Source organism: Hyla sarda, chromosome 2 (assembly GCF_029499605.1).
Source record: "Hyla sarda isolate aHylSar1 chromosome 2, aHylSar1.hap1, whole genome shotgun sequence".
NCBI lineage: Eukaryota > Metazoa > Chordata > Amphibia > Anura > Hylidae > Hyla > Hyla sarda.
In genome coordinates, this window is record NC_079190.1 from 323693832 (window position 1) to 323709591 (window position 15760).

The following is a 15760-nucleotide window of genomic DNA, read 5'->3' on the forward strand; positions in this document are numbered from 1 at the left end:
ATAAACTTTGAGATATATATAAATTTGGGTGTGCGCTGGATTGTGTATCTCCTTGTCTTTTTGGTGTAGTGTCTTTGTATTGATGCATTTAGCAGCACCCCTGGTATAGATTGTGTAGGTGTATAACGCTGAGCCCACTTGCTTTAGAGTGTTTACTTTTCTAACTCAGGCACAAGGGGTACTCCGGTGCTTACACATTTTATCCCCTATCCAAAGGATAGGGGATAAGATGCCTGATCGCGGGATTCCTGCAGCTGGGGACGCCCGTGATTATGCACACGGCACCCCGTTTGTAATCAGTCCCCAGAGCGTGTTCGCTCCGGGTCTGATTACGCTCGACCGCAGGGCCGGCGGCGTGTGACATCATGCCTCCTCCCCCGTGCGACGTCACGCTCCGCCCCTCAATGCAAGCCTACAGGAGGGGGCGTGATAGCTCCGGGGACTGATTACAAACGGGGTGAGGCGTGCATGATCCCGGGGGTCCCCAGCGGCGGGACTCCCGCAATCAGGCATCTTATCCCCTATCCTTTGGATAGGTGATAAGATGTCTAAGCACCGGAGTACCCCTTTAACCATGTGTTTCTTGTAATGGGGGTATCCAGCGATACTAGTGAGAGAAGCATTTAAGTAAGTAGAATGAAAAACTAGAGAAGAACTCTTATGTAGTTACAAAAAGAAAAATAAATCACTCAGTCAATCTGACAGATTCACTTTTTAGTTTAATAATTCACCCATGAACAAAACAGTGAAAAATATCATACACCGCAACTGGTTTATATTACAACAGGATGATGATTTAAAAAGTGTCATCTCTCAACAACCTATTGTCACATATCGCAGGAACAAAACCCTCCGCAGCCTAATAATTCACATAAAGAAAGAAAGAATTGGAAGAGCAATTGGTTAAACGATTTTCGACTATAGGCAACTTCAGATGTGGAAACTGCTCTTTATGTCTGGCTAAGGCTGCATTCACATCTCGTTTTTGCAATACAGGTCCCGTATCCCGTTTCTGTACAAAAAACGTATGTCTCCAAACCGGACCGAAACTTATGCAACTGTATATGCCTCCTCACGTTTTTAAACAGTATACGGTTTGAAAACGGATGTCCGTTTGCATTAGTTCTTCATTTTTTATAGAATTTCCCCCCCCCCCAAAAAAAAGAAATAAAAACAGTATTGTGCAAACCGGATGTAACCGTACGCACATGGTTCAATACGGTTACCATAGAACTCCATTTTAAAATAACTGTATACAGGTTGGATACAGTTTTTCAACCGGACTTCAAACCGTGGTAGACTACGGTTTTGGGTGCGGAAAAAAACCGCATACAACTGTAAATGAAGCAAAACGTACGCAACCGTATGCTACGGTTGTCATACGGTTGTCAATGTAATGTCTATGCATGCGGTTTGGAATATGGTTCAATACGTTTTTTTTTTTTGCTGAAACCGGATACGGCAACCGTATTGCAAAAACGAGATGTGAATGCAGCCTAACATTTCCAATAATATCCTTAAATTAGGAGGTGAATTCAAGTGAGACAGTTTATAACTTGTAAAATGACCTATGTGGTATATTGCCTGCTTTGCCCTTGTGGCTTTCTTTATGTCGGGAAGACAAAGCGACAAATGATGGTCAGAAGTAAGGAACATTTTTGTTCTATACAGTCCAGAGTAGGCATCCAAAAATGTATACAGCATATGAGACAGATCCATGCAAGTGATACTTCATGTTTTAAATTCGTCGGCGTCAAACGGGCTAATATGCCAGATTGGGGCGCAGATAGACACAGCGCTTATGCAAGCAGAAGCCCGTTGGATCATGAGACTAAATATCGTTGGGTCCACTCTGCTTTAATGATAAGCATGAGTTAGGAGTTTTCATTGAAAATAGTAACAAACTGAGTAATATTTGGTTTTAAGCATTGTTTGATTATTGCACATGTCACTTTGATTTGTATTTTTTTTATGTATTCACACTCACCTGACAGTATTCATTATGAGTGATGTTACCTGGTGCATTTAAACGTGCTGCCACGCGATAACATCAGTTTGGAGCCAGAGGAAGCGCTACACAGCGTGAAACAATTGTCGCTCCTCCACCTGTCTGTTTACCTCCGCCTCATGTCTGTACCCGAATACCCTGCTCCTCATCGTGTACTGTGATGTCCATTACGGAATAAAGCTACTACAAAACTATCTTTTGAGGTGAGTTCTCCATTTTTTTCCTGCATTTTCTCTCTTGAAGAATGATATGAACTATATTTCTATATGTGAGCACCCTCATAGTGTTATGCACAAGCCATTTAAGCCTTTTACCTGATCGTGTGGTTCTCCAAGTATCTAAATATAGAGACAGTGGTGTCAGTGTCCGACTCTTTTTGCTGATGTAATTTACATATCTTTTTAACTTTCTGGCACCAGTTGATTTAAAAGAAAATGTTTTCCAGCGGAGTACCCTTTAAAGACTCACCTCTTCCCAGCTACCATCAAAGTGAATTGAAGTTGCATTTACCCAGCACTACCACTATATAATGGATGGTGTAGGGCTTCCAGCACAGTTCACTGTACAATGTGAGGAAAACCCTTTCAAGGCTTTAGGACTTTGCAAGTAGATTTGTGCACTTTCCAAAATTATCACTTCAAGGTAGTTATAGATAATTTATTTAAATTAAATTGTAAATGCTAATCAGAAATCAATTACTATAATCATGGATAGCTTCAATAGAACATTGTGCTTATATGGAATTAACTTGACTTCCATTAGATACGTCTAGTAGAAGCTTCCTGGGTCACTCCATGCTTCATGAGCTTTTATATCTAAATGAAACAAAAATCAGGTACTGTTAAAAATTGTTCATGATAAATGTAACTTTAAAGGAATTCCCCAATTTAAATAATGAAAAAAAATGAAATGACAGCCTGCTAAGGGTGTTAAAAAATAAAAGACTTCACAATCCCCTTGCCATGCTCAGTGCCGACACCGGCACTTTAGTCTGTCTGGTGCTTCATTATACTTCTCCTGTTAATGCACTTTTCTGGCTTTCCTGATGACATTCTTAGTGATTGATTGCACAGTATTTGTAAAATGTCCTCAGAAGAACAGGGAGGGTACGTCATCAGGGTAAGAGTAAGCAATGTCACTGGGCTCAACAAGGTGAGTATGCCTTTTTTATGCAAACCAGATAGAATCATGAAAAGAGCAGGTGCACTCACTCACTACTGTAGTAAAATCCAGTGTTTTTTTTTATTGAAAGCACAGTTGGAGTATATACCAGGTAGTATGAAGAGAACAAACACTCTCAGACAAGACCATAAGTGGTGTATGGATAAAAAAAAAGTAGCATTTTGAAAAAAAAAAACTGGAGATCCCCATTAAGTAGCTTTATGCATTTTACATGTAAATATATGATTTTCCAGCACACCAGAGAAGTAGATTACCGATAATACTTATCAGTGCTATGCATAGCACTGTTCAGCATCTGCAATCTAGGGACTGCTATAGCCCCCTATGGGGACATAAAAAATGTAAAGAAAAAGATAAAAAAAAAATGTGAAAAAGCCCCTCCCCTAATAAAAATTTTAATGGCCCCTTTTTCCCCAAAGAGCATAACAAAAAAATTATTAAACATATTTGGTATCACCACGTGCGTAAATATCCTAACTATCAAAATACAATGTTAATGATCCCATACAGTGAACAGCATAAACGTAAGCTCACATTCCCCAAAAAATTCATAAAAAGTGATTAAAAAGTTACATATATGCAAAAGTGGTACTGATAAACTACACATCACTGTGCAAAAAATGAGCCCACGTAAAGCCCCATATATACGAACTTTTTTAAAGTTATAGGTGGTCAAAATAGGGTGATATTAAACATACTAATTTTGTTAAAAAAAAGTTTTTAGTTTTTCTTAAAGCAGTACAATAATAGTAAAGTATGTAATCATGGGTATCATTTTAATATTTGGAGTCGGGAAGGAATTTTTACCTCGAGTATGAATGTTTTTTGCCTTCCTCTGGATCAACTCAGTAGGGACTCATTAGGGTTATAGTTTGAACTTGATGGACTCTGGGGTCTTTTTTCAATCTTATGAACTATGTTACTATGTTAATTGTATTGACCCACAGAATAAAGAAAACATGTCATTTTTACTGTACAGTGTACAGCATGATAACAAAGCCTTCCAAACTTTGCAAAATTGCCGTTTTCTTTACAATTTCCCGACACAAATAATATTTTTTGGTTGCGCCATACATTTTTGGGTAAAATTATTGATGTCATTACAAAGCACAATTGGTCATGCAAAAAACAAGCCTCATATGCGTCTGTGGATGGAAGTATAAAAGATTTTTGATTTTATTCATCCAGAAGGTCAAACCCAGATAAATATCTAAGGAACTATAATTTGCCTCAGTTAAATTCACTGCACACTATTCCACAATAAGCAAAATACTGAGCAAAATAGTGTCCAGGAGCTGGAAGGTACAAACTATTACTAACCAAAAAGAATATAACAACTTGTTTCACATTTGAGAAAAAGACAAACAAAGTTGTGAAGTCCTGTTACAGCTGGCAAAAAGATAACGCCAAATTCCACAATAAGATTGTCATACCAACTGTCAAACATAGGGGTGCTAGTGTGATGGCCTGGGGCTTCTTTGTTTCTGATGTAGCCATAAATTCTTCTTTTTGTGCCACAAATATTAAGTGCAGTTGGGTCATGTAAAAAGGACAATGAACGAAAGAAAACAAGTCGACTAACATCACAGTCAAAAAATACTCCAAACAACTTTGGCATAGAATTTTCCACTAGAGACATTTGGTCTTATGAGACCAAAATTTTTATCTGCAGAAAAACTACCAGAATTTTTTTTTCATATGTTCATGTAAGGAACAACAATTTGTTAAATAATTACTCTTAATTATCAACTTATTATGTCAAAAGTGTTAAATCTCACCATTAAGACAGCTTGAACTCATTGAGTTGAGAATATACCCGACCACCCTCTTCAGGACAAACCATTTTCAGGTCTTCGCGACTTAATTCCAATAGTTGATCCCCTGTTAGAACACCAAGGCACTTTACTGTGCTGTAAAAGAAGAATGGGAAAAATCTGAAAACAACAACCATACATCTGTATAGAATCAGGGCTAAATACACTGCTCAAAAAAATAAAGGGAACACTTAAACAACACAATAGCCCTTATTTACTAAGAGTGTTGTGTAGGTTTCCTTGTGGGTTTTAATTCCCTACAATTTATTTTCCACGGTATTTACTAAGGTTTCCCTACATTTTTCACTTTCCCTACACTTTGCTTTTTTTTTTACACATGCTCTGATCTGCTCTGATCTGTTTGGTTTTCCTCAGTTCAAATCCATCACATTTTATGTGGAAACCTTAGTAAATATGTTGGGTTTTTGGGAAAATGTCGGGGACACGCCCCTTTTGAAAACCATGCCCCTTTCCCCAGTGGCCACACCTCCTTTTCTGGTTTTCTTAGCAAAATGGAGAGTTAGTCGGGGTTTTTTCAAATTTTGGAGCAAATTCTGAAGCAGGCAGAATTTCTGGCGCAATGCGACAGCATCTGGCGCACAACCTGACAAAACCTGTCGGGTTTGCAATAGTAAATGAGGGCCAATGTAACTCCAAGTCAACCACACTTCTGTGAAATCACACTGTCCACTCAGGAAGCAACACTGATTGAGAATCAATTTCACATGCTGTTGTGCAAATGGAACAGACAACAGCTGGAAATAATAGGCAATTAGCAAGACACCCCCAATAAAGGAGTGGTTCTGCAGGTGGTGACCACAGACCACTTCTCAGTTTGTATGGTTTTCTTGCTGATGTTTTGGTCACTTTTGAAAACTGTCGGTGCTTTCACTCTAGTGGTAGCATGAGACGGAGTCTACAACCCACATAAGTGGCTCAGGTAGTGCAGCTCATCCAGGATGGCACATCAATGCAAGCTGGGGCAAGAATTAGGAACACCCCTGTGCTCTAAGCTCCTAATTAGCAAATTTAGGAAAAGAATATCAGCGAAAAGAAAGCACGGCTCGGGAGCGGAAAGCATCATTTTCATCAGAACTACCTGCACTGCAAACCTATACCAAGAGGTTAGTGCAGATGATACTGATGACAGATTCCCTTTAAAAAAAATCTATATAAATTCAAGAAACTGTAACCTACATCCTTGAAAAACCTTTACTTTGTAGCCATTCAGTCACTTCCTCTGGCGTAGAGCTTTGCTGCAGGGTTACTGTTTGTATTCGAACCTGCTATTACAATAATAAAAAAAATGTCCTATTGTTAGACTGTTTTATTACTTTATCCTCACTTTTTCCATTTTTATAAATGGCTTTTCCTAATGTGTTCATTTACCTGGTTATAATTTGTACTCTCCAATATGTTGTTTGGTACAAATCCTCTTTGTCCCTGAGCATTTTCAACCATCCACCATTGCCGACTCTGATCTAGAACCTAAAGACAATCAATAAAAGAAAATACATAAAATACAATAATAAGTAAATATGTTTCATCTGTGGTCTGGAAAGATTATAAGGTCACATGCCCATACAGTGGTAATAAAGGGGTATTCCAGGATTTGTTGTGCGCAGACATCTGGGAAACATAAGGAAGTATCCTTGCTCCCATGCTGCTGCGCTGTCACAGAGCCCTGATTCCGATGCACAGCACTTCTTGGATCGGGGTCAGCAAAAGACATTGCCACTCAGCTTATCAGGAGTGGTCTTTCAAAGAAAAGGACAATATGCATAATGTATGGTGGTATGACACCTGAAATCTGGCCTGGACAAGGTAGTGGTCTTTCTCAAAGTTATGGTTTTTGGAGAGGTTTTACTGTACTTGTCATCACGGGTGAGTTGGGAAAAAGGATTAATCACTTTATTGTCTGACCTGTCACAATTGTTTTGTAGACTTCTCCTTACCTTTACACTCTCGCCTTTAATCACTGTAAGTTCCTGTTGATTTCTGGCTTCAAAATCATAAGCAACTTTCGTTTGATCTGGCTGGAAGTGTCTGTAAAATATAGTTTTCTTGTCAGCAAGAGGTGAAAGTCATTTGTAATGTCTTCCAATAGTTAAACCGATCCACCAGATTGTGACTGCTGAACCACATTGTCTTATTGTCCAGACAGGGCTTTGTTAAGGATTACATTTTTTGGCAAGAATTGTGATATATGCTGCACTATTCTTGCCTTCAAAAGTGACCAGACTCCCAATAGAAGTTCCTAATTTAAACGTGAACAGAGAAGGCCATTGTAAAGATGTGTCTATAAGGTCTCACAAAAGTTAACTTTTACGGTAATAACTAAAACTAGCCAATTCTACATGTACACATTGGGGGTGGGTATTTATCAAGACTTGCATCTCACACACTGGTTTAAATGAATCCTCTGCAAGTATACAGGCTCTGTGGAGAGGTATACGCGCATCTAAGCCTGTGCACCCTCACAGAAATTTCAAGTACAGCTTTTACTCACTAGCAAGAGTACACTGTAGTAAATTCTGCCCTTGGGGGTGAAACCACAGCTATTCTAAGAGCACAGCTCAAGAAGGGGAAAGTTCGTAACATTTTTGCACACAGCTGTAGCTTGCACAAAAATTATGCAGATTTTTCCAGATTTTACTAGGCACACTTTTGATAAATTAGTATGGTTATAGTAGACTTTAGCCCTATGTCCAGTATGTAATTACATTTATTTTATTGCAGAACACAAGAAAATCATTTGTTTTACATACCGATTGATGGGTGGTGTTTTGCTACTTTGAATCTGGAGATTAAATAACAACATATGTAAACATTAAAAAAACACAAAAGACATAACCTTAAAACAAGAGTGTATCTGTTTCTGGCTCTCTTATGTAGTTCAGACAGCATAAAAAGTAGATTATGTAATAAACTGAAATTCTGGTCATCCTGTCAACTAATGAGTTGATTATTTCTAATAGTTGTATTAGACAAAGCATACAGTTGTGCAATTTCCATAAACAAATACTAGTGGTACAAAATGCTGTATTAATGACTAACAGTCATGAGAAAAAGAAAGTGCACCCTGTTTGAATTATATTGTTTTACACATTCAGACATAAAAACATTTTTGTGCAATCAATTTTGATTGGGGACTACACACACAAGACAACTGGAACAAGGGATATCCAGCACCACGGTCTCGGTATTTACGGTATTTAGCAAAAATTAAGCCATAAAGGAAAAGTCATTTATGAAAACATAAGTTCACCAAATGAATAGCTAATTTTCCATTCCAGCAAACTGAAAAATCGTCTCCTTAAACAAAAGCAATAGAGTATCCAGCTCAACAAACCGCCACGTGTTCACGGATGCGTGGGGACTACACGCACAAGACAACTGGAACAAGGGATATCCATCACCACGGTCTCGGATTAAGAACGTTGCTCTTTATTGAAGAAACATCGACAGGAACAAGGAACACAGATAGCATGGACCAAGGAGTGACGCATTTCGGTGGATGTAGCCGCCTTAGTCGCACTACACAAACCCAGGTATCCATCCCCTCTATATAGGAGAGGGCTCCACCCACCGCCAGGTGTAATACCTGTGTCGGTGAGGGCAGGACACTCCCACTAAACAGATGGGGACTCACATAAGTTAAACACCATCAGTGCAACATCAACCACTATACATATTAACATACATAATATATTTATAAAACAGCAATGTTTTATATGTTAGTAATAGTATAAGTGTTATACATGAAATATACAGAAATCAAACATCATGGTGAAAAGAAGAAAATGGTTACTATGGAAATTAAGTCCTAATACCAGTGTCACGGACTTTAATACATGGTGGAAAAAAATTAATAACAAGGAAAAATAAATAAAGATGAATATGCACAAATGAATATAAATATATGCAGTGAATCACCAAAATGTAAGTAATATATGCAAAATAATGAAAAACACAAAAGTGTGATTATAAAAATCTGAATAAAAAGACCATAGTTATATGTGCAAGGGGTGGGAGCATAAAGAAGTATAAGGAAAAAATATGCTATATATTAGGTATCCCAGAGTCAGGGACTGTCTGAAGGTGATTTGTAGCTCAAAAATGTATAAAAAGCTACACATAAATATATAAATATATTTTGACTACCGCTTTTTGAGAAATTCCACAGTTGCATAAGTCAAAGAGAGAGGAAGGATAAACGGATAACAATTTTAGAAATAAATCTATTCTAAATATTAGATTGAAACACATGCAATCCTGTAGGAGAATTCACAAAAGTAGCCAAGGAGCAAATAAAGAACTGAAAATTGGTTAAAAAATTAATAGTGCAAAATTACATCTTGTCTTTTGTTAATTCCTGCCGGAAATCTAATTTCCTAGTTTGAGTATCCAAAAGACCTCTCAATCAAGGAATTTTTTTTATGGTCGTCCCCACGTACAGGAATGTTGACTCGCTCAATGCCCTGAACCGAAATATTAGAGAAGCCACCCTGGACATATGTCGGGATTCAAAATGTGGGATGTTGAACAAATGCTTACGAACCCTCACCTTTAAAGCATTTGTTGTACATCCCACATATTGCAAGCCACACTCCCGATATGTGACCAGGTACACAATAAATGTGGTATTGCAATTGATGTACTGCTGAATTTTGTGTCTGTCGCCATTGGCGGCCGAGACAAATTCCATGCTGTCATTCATTACGGAACAGCAAGTACACTTGCGATGTCCACACTTGTGGGATCCTGGACACACAAGCCAATTGGGCTTGGATTGAGTCTGGCTAGAGAAAAAGCTGGGTGAGATGGTACTAGCAATGGTAGGAGTCTTTTTAGAAACACAGCGGACACCATTCCGGAATATGTTAGCATAAGCAGGATCCCCACTAATCACAGGGATATACTTTTAAAATAATCCTTCGTATGGCCGCAAAATCTTCACTCTATTGTGTGGAAAAAACAAGAGGCTGGTTACCATTGTCAGATTTATTAGATTTAGCACCACCTTTGAGGAGGATGTCTCGTGGTCGTTTTTTGGCTATTGAAATTGCCCGATCCACAAAGCAGGGTCTATAGCCCCGATCTTTAAGGCCAGTTGCAATGTTTTCAGCTACAGTTGCAGCGGGCGCCTATCATCTCCCCTTCCGGCAAATTTTTTATCACGTGGGGCGGATGACACAAGCCCGCGTGAAGAATAGAATTAACAGCGGTATCTTTATGATATGTTCTCGCGGTGATAGTTCCCAAAATACTGTCGCCCATCAGTAAAAAGTCCAGAAACGGCATGGTCGATGCCTGATGGGCAACAGTGAAGCTGAGATTCATGGTATTGTGATTGAGAAAGGCAGAAAAATCTTGTATGGCCGCTACATCAGACTCCCATATAAATATGAGATCGTCGATGTAGCGGCCATACTACCTGATTGAAGTGGTGAATGGATTTGTGGGGGCGAAGAGTGTCCCCCTCTCCCACCAACACATGTATATGTTAGCGAGAGAGGGGGAGAACCTCACCCCCATGGACGCTCCAGTAATCTGGAGGTAAAAATTATTATCGAACATGAAAAAATTATGAATAAGTATTCAACAACCAAAATGATATAATTTCGTAAACTCTCAGTGTATTGTGAATAGATTTCAAGGAACCAAGTCAAAGCAGTCTTAGCCTGTGTGTGGGGAATGATAGAATAAAGAGATGTAACATCTGCTGTAACCCACACAGAGCGATCATTCCATGTGATATGTTCACACTTGGAAAGAACATGGGACATATCTTTAATGTAGCCCGGCATCTGATTTATGAGCGGCTGAAGTAAATTGTCAACCCATGGGAATAATCTTTCATTTAATGATGAGATGCCGGCTACAATCGGCCTCATGGGGGGCGGAAACTGGTTCTTGTGAACCTTGGGGAGGGAGTGGAAGATGGCTACTACAGGACATTGAATCAAAATTAATTCAGCCTGTTTAATGCTGATGTGTCCATCTGCCACCCCAAGGTCCACAAGATTTTTCAGAAGCTGTTTAAACTGTGGAGTGGGATCCCCTCGCAAGGGCCTGTATGTGCTGGAATCGGCCAGCATATTCATGTTGAGTGCACAGTACAGGCCCTTGTCGAGGATCACCACTGCCCCCCCCTTTGTCCGCTTGTCAGACGATAATATCGTCCGACTCACCAAGGTTCTTCAATGCTTTTCTCTCGAGTGCAGAGAGATTTTTCCGACGGACAATATATTGCTGTGACAATTCAACTAGTTCATGTTCTACCGCTTCCTGGAAACATTCTAATATGGGTGTCCTAGACATAATAGGATAGAACGAGAGGTTTGATATAGCAAACTCTGGTGTATCATTTCTTGGATCTATATTATGCAGCTGTTGAAGTTCAGAGAGCACTAGAAGGTCTCAAAAGAAGAACCTGAGCGCACCCCGAGTATCAACAGCTGCATATGAGTTACTATCCATATTGCGGGTGGAAATTTTCTCATTATGTGTGTGATCAACGGAAAAATCAACATCCTCAACATCATATATAACATTATTATGATCCACTATATTATCTCCACCCGTCACATTAGAAAAATGTTTCCTAATAGTAACATTCCTTATGAAATTGTTAGTGTCCAGCAATGTCCTAAATGAATCAAATCTACATGAGGGAGCAAAAGTTAGCCCTCGTGATAATAGGGAAAGTTCAACAGAAGTGAGGACCTTGGGAATAGATCTCACCTCCTCCGGTAATGTCTTGGTCGATCTGTGCTTCCTCCCCGTTCCCCGCTCTATGTTTTTTGATGATGGAGCACGGCTGGTCACTGCCCGAGATGACGTCAGCAGTGCGGAAGATGAAGCAACAGGTGCTCTACAGCTAAATCCCTCCGACGGTTCCTTGCTTTCGGCAGCAGAGTCTCCATACTCAACGTCAGTGCAGGTAAAGCTCACCTTAGAGTCCTTATGATTTTGGGACTTATTTCTACGCCTGCATTCGGGGCCTTTCTTTAGAATGTAGCGAGGTGTAAAAAGTGAGGAATGGTCATGTATAACACTTATACTATTACTAACATATACAACATTGCTGTTTTATAAATATATTGTGTATGCTAATGTGTATAGTGGTTGATTTTGCACTGATGGTGTTTAACTTATGTGAGTCCCCATCTGTTTAGTGGGAGTGTCCCGCCCTCACCGACACAGCTATTACACCTGATGGTGGGTGGAGCCCTCCCCCTATATAGAGGGGATGGATTCCTGGGTTTGTGTAGTACGACTAAGGCGGCTACATCCGCCAAAATGCGTCACTCCTTGGTCCATGCTATCTGTGTTCCTTGTTCCTGTCGATGTTTCTTCAATAAAGAGCTATGTTCTTAATCCGAGACCGTGGTGATGGATATCCCTTGTTTCAGTTGTCTTGTGCGTGTAGTCCCCACGCATCCGTGAACACATGGCGGATTGGTGAGCTGGATACTCTATTGCTTTACAAACCTTGTTTAAGGAGACGATTTTTCAGTTTGCTGGAATGGAAAATTAGCTATTCATTTGGTGAACTTATGTTTTCATAAATGACTTTTCCTTTATGGCTTAATTTTTGCTAAATACCGTAAATATGTGTTTTTATCTGAAGTTGTAATTTTAAAACCTTTTATGAACCAGATTTTTTTTTATGTCCTGATATGTAAAACCATAGAATTCAAGGAAGGTGTACTTTTCCTCATGACTGTATGTATGCCTCAAATGTGGCATCTTAACCTGTCACTTTTTAGAAAATCACTGAATTTTTTTCTCAGTTAAGCTAGCCTTAATCATACATTGAGGAAAATATTAGGCGGAAAAAGATAATAAAATTCCTTGAGGCAAGTCCACAATAAAAATACCATGGATGCAAATTATGTCATTTTAAAAGTATTATAGTCCTGTGAAAAAGCTGCCACAAAACATGTTGCTCAGTCATGCTGATCAGGACTATCACAATGAAGTCGCTGTTTCCCGATGAGCGGAGAGGATGGCGGGAGGGCCCTCACTTGCCTCCTCGCTGTCCAATAAGCACTTTAATGCTCCAGTCAGCCATGGCAGGCTGGAGCAATGGATCGCCAATAACACTGATCAATGCTGTTCTATGGAGCAGCATTGAACAGAATATGCAATCAGAAGATTGCATGTCATAGTCCCCAGTGGAGAATAAAAAATAGTAAAAAAATTAATTTTAAAACATTGTTAATAAGTGAAGTTTAACCCCTTCCCTAATAAAAGTTTGAATCACCCCCCATTATCAATTAAAAAAAACAACATGTAAATAAAAATAAACAGTTATATATGTGGTATTGCTGCATGTAATATAATGTTAATTAAACCGCACGGTCAATGGTGTATACGTAAAAAAACAAACTCCAGAATTGTGTATTTTTGGTCACTTGTTATACCATAAAATTTTTTTTAATAAAAAGTACCAATAAAAATGGTACCAATAAAACTACAGATCACAGCAAAAAAATTATTTTACATATACTATTACATACAAGAAGTTATAATTTTTAAAAAAAGAAGTAAAACAAAATAAAACCAATATAATTTGAGTATCATTGTAATTATATGGACATAGGGGGAGATTTATCAAAACCAGTGCAGAGGAAAATTAGCCCAGTTGCCCATAGCAACCAATCAGATCGCTTCTTTCATTTTGCGGAGGCCTGGTTAAAAATGAAAGAAGCGATCTGATTGGTTGCTATGGGCAACTTTTCCACTAGGCAGGTTTTGATAAATCTCCCCCATACAGAATAAAGATAAGGGCCCTTATTTACTAAGAGTAGAATATAGGTTTCTTTATGGGTTTTAATTCCCTACAATTTATTTTCCATGGTATTTACTAAGGTTTCCCTACATATTCCACTTTCCCTACACTTTGCTTTTTTTACACATGCTCTGATCTGTCGGGTTTTCCTCAGCTGAAATCTACCACATTTTAAATATTTTGGGTTTTTGTGAAAATATTGGGAACATGCCCCTTTTCGGAGACCTTGCCCCCTTTTCCTGGCGACCACGCCCCTTTTTTGGTCTTTCTTATCAAAATGGAGAGTTAGTCGGGTTTTTTCAATTCTGGCACAAAATCTGGTGCAGACAGAATTTCTGGCACAATGCGTCAAAACATGTCGGGTTTGCAATAGTAAATGAGGGCCAATGTGTCATTGCATAAAAACGAAATCCCCCTAAAAGTTGCAAAATGGCTTGTTTTTTTTTCAAGTTTGAACCACATATAATCATTTTTTTGTTTTGCTGTAGATTTTGTGGTGAAATGACTGATGTCATTACAAAGTAAAATTAGGGGTGCAAAAAACAAGGTCTCATATGGGCCTGTAGGTGGAAAATTTAAAGTGTTATAATCCGTAGAAGGGGAGGAGGAAAAAAAACTAAAGTGCGAAAATTAAGTCTTCAAGGGGTTAAAAAAGATCATCTTTTTATGAATATATAATTGTGTGCTTTGGATTACAGGAGTTTTTTTTTTTTTTTAAGTAAATGCCTAACCAAAAAAACAAGGATATTCTATCCAAAGTACCTTATAAGTTTCCACTTGTTATTTTTTTTTTTTAGATCCGCAAAAATGCCAGAAGAATTGACAAAAAACCTGACACAGCTTTTTCCTATGTTTTGGCAGTTTTTCAGACATTTTTTTCTGGTGTGTGCCATTTTTGTACCATGTGGCAGTTTTTTGCTGCCTTCAGGGTACCACTACATGGGTTGGATATATTATGCCTGGCCCACAGAGTCTAAAGGAGGTAAGGAGTGATGTACAGTATCAATACTCACCTCCGCCGGCTGTATAGTATACATACGTGCATAGTGCACTGCTGCTTACTATACAGGAGGTGGGAATCATGTCACTTTACTGACGGAACTCCCTGCTCCTAGCCGGGTTGAACTGTGCAGCGCAGCTCATGCTGGACAGAAAATATATAATGTATATCTACTACCCAGCATCAGCTGTGCTTGGGGCTGTGTATGGACAGTTTCCATAGTAACTATGTTGTGCTGGATACGGTATGGCAGAGGAAGGAAGTAGAGATGTTCTGCATCCCTACTTCTGCATCCCTTAAAAAACGCCATAAATTCAGCATGCTGCAATATGGCAAAAGTGCCGAATCGCAGCAGCAAACTGCTGTGGGGTCAGGGAAATAAAAACACCAAACCCCAAAACATTTCCCTATTGACTCCCCGCTAAAGTTGAAATAAGAAGAAAATTATGCAAATCTCAAACTTTTTTTGGGGGTGAGATTGTTTTCATACCACTTGTTGTGCAGTTATACTGATGTTAATAGAATAATAGAATGTATTCTACAGATCAGTACATTTACAGTGAGGTGACCAAAAAAAGGTAAGGCGTTTATTAGTTAAAATATGTCCTCACATTATATATATTTTTTGTAGATATTCTTTTTAGATATTTATTTTTTAATGATAAAAGCAGAGGGCTAGAATTTTTAATGGGAGACTATACTTTTAGTGCACATAGGGGCATGTTCCCTAAAGGTGGTTGACTTGTCTGCAGTTGATAGCAACTGGAACCTGCTTTGTACTTTCTTAATGCTGTCATGACACACTTGAATGTTATAGAGTGTTAAGAGTTTTAAAGCTATTATTATTTTAATAAAAAATCTGATTTTTTAAATTAAAATAATAATAATAATTATTATTATTATTATTGTTATTTGTCTCCTGAATACAAAATGAAGCAACTTTCAAAGTAGTTTTT

General features: G+C 38.6%; 1 protein-coding gene across 8 annotated transcripts in view; it reads right to left on the reverse strand.

Annotated features, from left to right (window-relative positions):
* Window positions 1-2223: 2223 nt before the first annotated feature.
* Window positions 2224-15760, reverse strand: part of EPS8L3 (EPS8 like 3) — a 252151-nt gene continuing 238614 nt past the window's right edge. For all 8 annotated transcript variants that reach the window (XM_056557905.1, XM_056557904.1, XM_056557899.1 and 5 more), the window contains 6 exons: window positions 7773-7804; window positions 6960-7050; window positions 6394-6492; window positions 6202-6290; window positions 4969-5100; window positions 2224-2823 (listed from right to left, as the gene is read on the reverse strand). In XM_056557905.1, the coding sequence (XP_056413880.1) occupies window positions 4971-5100; window positions 6202-6290; window positions 6394-6492; window positions 6960-7050; window positions 7773-7804 (441 nt within the window). In that variant the 3' untranslated portion in view covers window positions 2224-2823; window positions 4969-4970. The remainder of the gene's footprint in view (window positions 2824-4968; window positions 5101-6201; window positions 6291-6393; window positions 6493-6959; window positions 7051-7772; window positions 7805-15760) is intronic.